The sequence below is a fragment of the Myiozetetes cayanensis genome, unplaced genomic scaffold (assembly GCF_022539395.1).
Source record: "Myiozetetes cayanensis isolate MyiCay16 unplaced genomic scaffold, myiCay2020 scf16, whole genome shotgun sequence".
In the NCBI taxonomy this organism is placed as follows: domain Eukaryota; kingdom Metazoa; phylum Chordata; class Aves; order Passeriformes; family Tyrannidae; genus Myiozetetes; species Myiozetetes cayanensis.
Window position 1 is genome coordinate 11,177,955 of NW_026087270.1, and position 8,710 is coordinate 11,186,664.

At 57.9% G+C, this 8,710-nt stretch overlaps 1 protein-coding gene across 1 annotated transcript in view; it reads right to left on the minus strand.

Moving 5' to 3' along the window:
* The window catches only part of ZFPM1 (zinc finger protein, FOG family member 1), a 36,169-nt gene extending 28,439 nt beyond the window's left edge, over positions 1–7,730 (minus strand). Inside the window, 1 exon segment of the mRNA XM_050311701.1 lies at positions 7,641–7,730. Within this exon segment, the coding sequence (XP_050167658.1) occupies positions 7,641–7,680 (40 nt within the window). The 5' untranslated portion in view covers positions 7,681–7,730.
* Positions 7,731–8,710: the final 980 nt, after the last annotated feature.

The window sequence follows — 8,710 nt, forward strand, 5'->3', positions numbered from 1 at the left end:
AGTTCAACTTTCCGCATTATCATAGGAGCTGGGAGTAGCATGAGAGGCCTCGGCTGGGAGACGGAGAAGGGAGCGAGCGGCCAAACTTCCCGGCGGAGCAGGGAAGGGAGAGAAAAGCAGCTTTTCCCCCTCCCTGAGCTGGTGATGCGCAGGGCGACGCTCTCCCAGCGCGGGCATCCTGCGCTTCCCGGGTGCTGAGTGTGAGGCACATCCCCAAAGCCAGGTACTGTCCCAGAAGAGCATTCCCAAAACCCTGGGTACCAACCCTGATACACACAGGCAAAGCACCGTGCACCCCGTGTACTGTCCTGGAAGAGGATCCCTAAAACCTTGGGTACTGATTCCAAAGTGCATTCCCAAAGCTACAGGCACTGACCCTATTGAACATTCCCCAAATCCTGGGTACTGACCCCGAGGCACATCCCCAAAGCCCTGTGCACCCTGGGTACTGTCCTGGAAAAGCATTCCCAAAATCCTGGGTAATGACCCCAAGGTGCATTCCCAAATCTACAGGCACTGACCCCATTAGGCATTCCCAAAAGCCTAAGGTACGTCCCCAAAGCCCTGGGCACTGACTCTGAGAAGTACCCCCAAAACCCCAGGCACCAACCTCATCAAGCATCCCCAAACCCCTGGGTATTGACCCCAAGGCACATTCCCAAAGCTACAGGCACTGACCATATTGAGCATTCCCATAGCCCTGGACACTGGCTGCAAGACACATCCATAAAGCCCTTGGCACTGATCCTGCCAAACATCTCCAAAGCCTCAGGCACAGCCTTAAGCTGCATCCCTAAAATCCAGGGCACTGACCCCAAGGCTCATCCACAAAGGCACTGACTGCCAAACACCCCTAAAGTCCTGGGCACCGACTCCGATATGCATCTCCAAATCCTGGAGCACCAACTCCAAGGCAAATCCCTAAAGCCAGGGGCACTGACCTCATCAAACATCCCCAGATCCTGGACACTGATGGCCTCAAACACTCCCAAAACCCCAGACACCAATCCTAAATATCCCCAAAGCTCCATGCAATGACCCCATTGAACATCCCTCAAATCCCAGGCACTGACTCTGCCAAGCATTCCCAAATCCCTGGGCACTGACCTCGAGGCACATCCCTAAAGCTCCAGACACCGACCCAGCCAACAACCCTAAATCCCCCAGCCATGACCCAGCAAAGCATTCCCAAAACACCAGGACGCCGACCCCACTGAGCATCCCCAAAACCCAGGCATTGACTCCAAGGCGCATCCCCAAATCCCTGGGCCACGACCCCCGGCTCACCAAGGACGAGTGAAAACAATGCATCTATATTTCATCAGATGAACAAATTAGAGGAGCACATTTCCTCCACACGCTATCAAATGGGAGATGTCAAGAAAATATGTTGATGTGAGAAAGAGGAGATAAAGAATTATTTTGGAGGAAAAAAGCCGTGGAAGGCTCTTATCTGGAGTGACTCATAGGCACACACTCCTTAACCCCACTGCAGCCCAAGGTCAGCAGTTACATTCCTTTCGGCATTTCATCCCTTCCAAAAAAACATGTTGCTGCAGGAACAATGCGGAGCCTTTGCCGGGCAGCCATCGGAAGAGGGAACTGTATTACCCCCGAAACACTTGAACTTTCCTGATAAAATAAGCAGCGGGACAGTGGCCTGGCCAAGCTGGAGCGTCCAAATCCCTGAGTCAGGCAGCAAAAACAGTCATGGGACGTGGCGTAGAAAAAAAAAAGAGATATCGGCCTCCTGCTCCCATTCCTGCTCTTTTCCAAGGTGGGGGAGCTGATTTCTTCTCCCCACAGGAAGAAGAAGCCTTTGGCATGGAGCAGAGTTGGAGGGTGATGCAGGGCTGGCAGGGAGGTGTTTTCCACCTTTTCTTCCTAAATGTAGAACTCTTAAAAGCCTCATGTTTCTCACTCCTGCCGCCTCCCTGGGTGCTCTGTCAGGGCCGCTCACATCTCTCTCTCTGTGTAGCCTCGGATCTCAGCCCCAGCTATGCCTCCGTGGAAAGTCTGGGCTGGTTTTCCCTCCACAGCAACGCCCCATCCAATGTTTTCCAAGGTGGATCATGTTTGGATTTTTTTTTTTTTTTTTTTGCAGTAGGACAGAGCATGCAGGGAAAACATCCTCTTCCTTTGCCCAGAACGGGTGTGTTTGACCCCAAATCCTCCAACACCACGCAAGGCCCAGTGTCTCCGTCCCCAGCCCTGCTGCTCCCGGTTTGGGCAGCGTTGTCCCTTCCTTTCCCAGGGATGTGGGTGTCCCCGACCCTGCGGCTGGCACAGAGCTGGGAATATCGCACAGCACAGGGATGCTCAGAGTGGTGAACACAGTGATGCTGCTGCCACATTGTTTCTGAGATGCTGCCATGGCCGAGGTGGCTCTGCTGGGTCCCCAGGGGGACAAGGGGCTGCCCCTCTCCAGGAACCTCAGATCACCTGCGCTGTGGCACCTTCTCCTTGCGCAATCTGCTGCAACACCCGTGGGGAAAGCATTGCTTTCTTCCCAAGCCCTGATTGCTGAGCTGGCCAGCTCACAACTTGGCCAAAGGGGAAGCTGCAGCCTGCTAGGTGGCCTCGTGATTCACGATGGAAAATAAGACCTTGCCCAACCACGCAACGTCGGATCCAGAGGAGTAAATCCTGGCTGGAGGTGGCTTCCCTGCTCTGGCATGGGATGCTGGGGATGGTCCACCGCCGTGGCTCCGTGCCTGCTCGGCGTGCCCGGGGAGGGGGCAGCGCGGGGGTGTCCCCTGAGGGTTCAGGAGGCGGAAAAGCAGCAGCAGACACAAACCAACCCAACCCCGGCGCCCACGGGCCCTGGAAGCAGCCGCCTGGCAGAGCCTCCGGAGCCTCCCTCACCGGCGCAGCTCCAGCACTGCCTTCCCGCCCCGCGGCCGCCGGCAGGGACGTGTGCCGGGGCTCTCAGCAGAACAGGTTCTGCCGTGCTCAGGGGTGCCCCACGCTTGGCCATGGCCAGCCTGGCTCCAGCACCCACCCTCCGAGCATCCCACACTCACCCTCCCTGCCCGAGGAGACGGGGACAGCCAGGAAGAGCCGTGCTGGGGATACACCCTGAGCACTGTCCCAAAACAGGCTTGCAGGGTGGCCTAGCATCAAGAGAAGTGCCCACATGGGACAACCCTGATGTGTCCCGTGGCTGGTGGCACTGGTCATCAGTGGGATACTTATTATCCGTGGTAAATGGATTTCCTGCTCCAGAGAGAGGCTGAGGTGAGCTGTCCCATTGGCCACCAGCTGTCAAGCGTGGTGCTAACCCATCTCCAGAATGTGGAGCCTGTAAGGATGCTCACTCACATCCGGACCACTGGCTGTGGAAGAGGAGGGAAACTTCTTCCAGCATCACCTGTGGCTGGTCCAGACCCTCCACTGAGTAGGAATGTGGCTTATCCGTCATGGTGCACATCCCAAGAGACTGGTGACAGCTGGGCTGGGCAGAGCCACTGTGGGGGCAGACGTGCCACAGGGCTTTGCCACCTGCACCCTGCCAGCTCCGAGGAGCCATCACTCTGGGATGCCACCAAGTCAGGGCTGGCAAATGCCTTGGGGTGTTTGCACAAGAGGGGAGGGGTTGGCAGGCTGGCAGCGCCAGTGGGTGTAGCAGACATGTGGGACATGGGGATGCCACCCTCAGGATGCCAGGTATGGGGCATGGGGGGGCTGCAATGGTGAGGAAGCCCCCAGGAGGTGCAGAAAATACCGGTTTTGGGAACAGAGCTAGGAGGCCCTGGTAGCACCCAGCTCATCCCCAGGTGCTCCCTGAGGAGCAGGGAGCAAACCCTCCCCACCCTGGGGTAACACACCTCCCCAGACACCCCACCGCCCACCCTGGCCTGGGGCACTCCTTCCCTGGAGGCGTGGATGGGGAAACTGAGGCACACAGAGGGTGGTGATGGAAAAGTGCAGCAGCAGTGGAGTGATGGGTGTTAAAAAAAAAGCAAACAGAGGTGGGTTCATCACCTGAAAGGGAAGAAGCGACTCAGGGAGGGAAGGGAGAGAAGCGGGCAGGAGGCGTGCCGGGAGCATCCCATGCCACCAGCTCACCACGCCGCTGCTAAAAATAGACCTTGGTTTGGCCACTGTCATCTTTACAAGAAATGCAGTTTTCCAAGCTCCCGGGAAGGATGGCTCCCACACTCTAGCTGGCACCACGACCCCCTGCCTGGCACCACGGCCGAGCCCACGCGGGACAGGGGAACAGCTGAGCGTGCAAGAGGAAAGGAAAAAAATAAAAACCACCCAACCCAACACAAGAGACGGCGGGTTTAACAGCGCAGATCACACTCGTTATCTAACACCATCTAATAGCAATTAAAGAAAATCCACATGCAAAACTATACCGGTGTTTTCACCTCTCCCCCCCACCCTCCCCCAGCCCGTGCGTTCGGTGGAGCAGAATGGGAAGATAACCATCAAAAAAAAGTCAAAGCTCTCATCAAACTAATGCAACATCTGCAGCCGATAACAGGCGCTGGGGAGAGCTCGGCTTCTCAACCCAGCTTGTTTCACAGAGCACATGGAGGGGGGGAAAACCCACCCCACCACCTTGAGAAATAAAAACACACATGCAGCTGCCCCCCATCAGATAATTAAAGCATCTGCGTTAATCACATTTGCAATGGAACAAATTGTTGGAGCCCTTTTGCCCCTCTTTGCTGTGTTTGTTGTTGTAGCAAATCCTGCTCCGGTCTGGTGGGGAGAGATAAGTGGTCCTTATCACCCCTGGCAATCTCTATCAGGATGGAGATCGGAGCTTGGTGCTTATCAGGAGCTCAGATCTACTGTAGCTGAGCGCAGAATAAAAAGGGAAAAGGAAAGAAAAACACAATAAAAAAAAATTAACCACAAACAGGCCCCTGCAACTACGACAAAACATTCGCTTCCAGCTCGTTTAGGAAGAAAAAGACCATAAAAAAAAATACGTATTAAAAGAACAAGAGAGGGAGAGGCACATCAGCACGATGAGATCAATCTCCTGCTTATCAGGTTCCCCCATCGCAGGACCCGGCTCTGCGAGAGCACCGGCAGCTGCCAGAGCCTCGCTCATCAGCTGGGCGCCCGCGCTCCCATGTTTGAAGTTAATAAATATAACAGGCTATCTGGGTTGGAGATCAGCTCCTGCTCCCTATCAGCCCCTCACATCTATCTACCAGCAGAACAAAAGACAGAAAAAAAGAAAAAAAAAAAAAAGAGCGAGAGAAAAAAAATAAACCACCCCATAAAGCAGCAGCAGCTGCAGGCAGATTGGTGGTACAGTCAGGGATGGAGTGGGGGGCGGAAAAAACTGTCCTCTGCAGGTGGGAGCCCCCAAAAATTAAAGGAAGAGATGCTCTGGGTGTTTTCTGTGGTATCAAAAGCCACCATCGAGATGAAATCGGCTTTCAAAGGCTCCCCACCGCGTGCCACCGCTGCTGCTGGGGGGGCTCGGAGGGTCCAGCACTCCCAGCCCCTCCATCCCCGCGTGGCTCCAGCCCGGAAAGCCAAGAAGAAGAGGAAGGTTAAAGCAGCTGGTTAAATATAGTCCGGTGTCTGATCTTTGTCTTATCTCTGCTGGCGATCGCCCGCTCTCCCGGCGATCTCCCCGCCAGCCTATCTGAGCCTCGCATCGCGCTTCAGAAAAAAAAAAGCTGCAAAACCCAAACCCCACAAGAGAAGACGAAGCCAGAGCGAGAACATCGCGTCACCCAGGAAAATAAAATCAGCAGATACCAATCTGGAGGAGGTTTTTAATGCTCCAGCCGAGATGATAAGGAGGATAGACTTTGTGGAAACAGGTCCGGTCTGTACATGAGAGGAGTCTGGTTACCGGAGCCCTGATTCATGCATACCTTCCCTCGTGGAGCGTCGGAGCAGCGGCAAGGAGCTCTCGCCGCGCTCGCCGCCTCTAATGACTGTTTTCATGTTGACACATACAGGAAGGGTTCCAAGCTTTCAGCTTTTAATCAGTTTTGGCCATCGCCGGCGGCCTGAGATCAGCCTCCCACTTTATCATTTCTTCACATCTCTGCAGAAAAGCAGCAGAGGAAGGAGATACGAGGAGCCGCCGCCGCCCGGCCGAGCTGCCACGGCCTCATCCTGCCCCAGTTTCCCCCACTAAAATCCGTGCTGGGGGGCGCTGGGATCAGGCATCCCGCCATCGGCGCGTCCCCCTCTGATACCGGTGTTATTTCGGCAGCTGCGACGCTCCCGCTCGCTCCAGTCTTAACGCTCCCGGTTTAACGAGCTGGAGTTACCCAGGGAGGGATCGCCGGGCTCTTTGCCGAAATAAAGCCGCGGAAGTTGGATAGAGCTAAAGGAGAAAACTATCTCCCCCCCCCCCCCCCCAAAAAAAAAAAAAAGAGAGAGGCAGCTGGGACTATTTTTAACTCTACCCGGGTAAAAGTCTAGCTGAGCGTTATCACCAGAGCAATCACCCCAGGCAGGGAAACAGGTAGGTGCAACTCAGCCTTGCAATTATTTCAGGAGAAAGATAAAGGTAGATTATCACATGGTGGCCAGCCTTCCCTATCCTCCCATCTCCCTCTCTTATCTCCAGCTTCCATCGACTCGAGGGGGGAAGAAAAAAAAACACACATACACACTGAAGAGGAAGGAGAAAAGCCAAGCTGAGCCCGGCACCGAAAAACTTCCAGCACTTTGCAGGATTTCTCAGCCTTGCTGATACATCCACGCTGGAGCAAAATAAGATTCCGGGCGATGGGGTGGATTGGGGAGGGGGGCGGGTGGCGACCCTATGGAATGGTGTATGGGCTGGGGGAGACAGGGATGTGGCCAAAGTCCCGTGGGAGCACATGGTGGTTCCTCGTGGCCATGTCTCACCTGGGCCGGGGTGTCAAATGCGACTTGGGGGGGTCACAAGGCAGAGTCGGGAACAGTGCGGCCAGCAGGGACAGTGGCACCATGGGGACGATGGCACGGCGGGTCCAGCAGCACCCCGGCCAGTGGGGGTCCCCATGCGGGAAGAGGGACCCCTGGCAGGGTCAGGGTGCTGTACCCGGGCTGAGGAGCCCCTGGCAGGGTTGGGGTGCCCCAGGGGGTGTCAGAGATCCCCTGGCAGGGTGAGGATCCCGCAGTCGAGGCGAGGAACCCTTGGCAGGGCTGGGGATCCCCGGGGAGAACGGGGAGCCCCGGGGGGAAGTGGGTAGCCCTGGAGGGGGGGATTCTGGGGAGCCCCTGGCCCTGGCTGCCGGTGCTAGATGGGAGGCAGGCGGGGGAGATAAGATCACAATTTCAGGCCGTCCCGACAGAGCGATGTTATCAGGACGGGACTTGCAGAACGGAATATTTTAAAGCCTTATCGGGGCCCCCATCGGGAGCCGGTACCGGAGCCACCGCGCTGGCGCGGGGGGAGGCGGCGCGGGGTGTGTGTAGAGGGAGGCGGCGGGGACCGAGACCAAAGCGGGCTGAGCGGCCGGTAGCGGGAAATGGGCCCCACCGCGGCCGTCCCGAGTGGGTACCGAGGGCGTACCGGGGGGTACCGATGGGGCACCGAGGGGAGGAGTGCGGGGGCACCGGGTGGTTGGGCAGCGCTGCCGCCAGAGACTGGTGCTAAAAAATAAGAGAAGGGGAGGTGTGGGCAGCGCAGCATGGTGGGTGCCGGTACCGCAGGGACTCACGTTTGATCTGCCGGGGGTTGCTCTGTTTCCTCCTGGACATCGCTCGGCGGGGGGCGAGCCCGGCGCCCCGGCTGGCGGCTGGGCGGGCGGCAGGTGGGTGGCGGCGGGCGGGCCCCGGCTGCTCGCATGCCCGCCCGCCCGCCCGCGGGGCCGGGCCGGGGCCGGGGCCGGGCCGGGGCCGGGCCGTGCTCGGCGGAGCGGAGCCGCCGCCGCCGCCGCCGCGGGATTTTCTCAATGGGCGCCGCGAAGGATCAAACCCGCGGAACGTTCCAGGGGGGCGGGGCCCGGCCCCCCGCGCGGCCGCCCATAGGCCACCGCCCCCCGCAGGCCACGCCCTCCGCGTGACGCAGAGGGGCGGGACCTGAGGGCTGGGCGGTGGGCGGGGCTATTGGCACAGGGGGCGTGGCCTCCCCAGGGGGCCCGATCCCCGCCGACGGGTCGCGCCCGGGGTCCCCAAATTCTCCCGCGTGTCCCCAGGCCCGCTTTGGGGTCTCCACGCCCTCCAGTGAGGCGACACTCCCGCCTGTTTTAGGGCTCTGAGCCCTCTCCTTTGGGTTTTACACGCACTTCCTTGAGGTCCCCAGCTCCCCCTTTGGGGTCCTCAGCCCTCCTCTGGGTTCCCCAATACTCCTTTGAAGTCTCCAAACCACTCTCTTGAGACTCTAGACCCTCCTTAGTGTCCCCAAGCCTCTTCTTTCAGATCTTCAGCCCTCCTTTGGAGTCCTCTACCCACTTCTTTGAGACCCCAGACCCCTCTCTGGGGTCCCTAAGCCACTCTTTTGGGATCCTCAACTCTGCCTTTTGGGTCCCCAACCCATCCCTTTGAGGCTTCAGTCCCTTCTTGGAGTCCCCACCCCCTTTTAGGGTTCCTAAGCCCCTCCTATTGGACTCTAACCCCTCCTTTGGTGTCCCCAAATTCCCCTTTGGGATTCCAATCACCCTTTGCACCCTTTTGCCCCCTCTGGAAGCTCCTAAACTCCTCCAGGGCCACCAATCCCCTTTTCTGGGACCTCAGTTCCCTGCATTAGGGTCCCAACTCACTCTTTGGGGATCCTCAAAGCCTCCTTTGG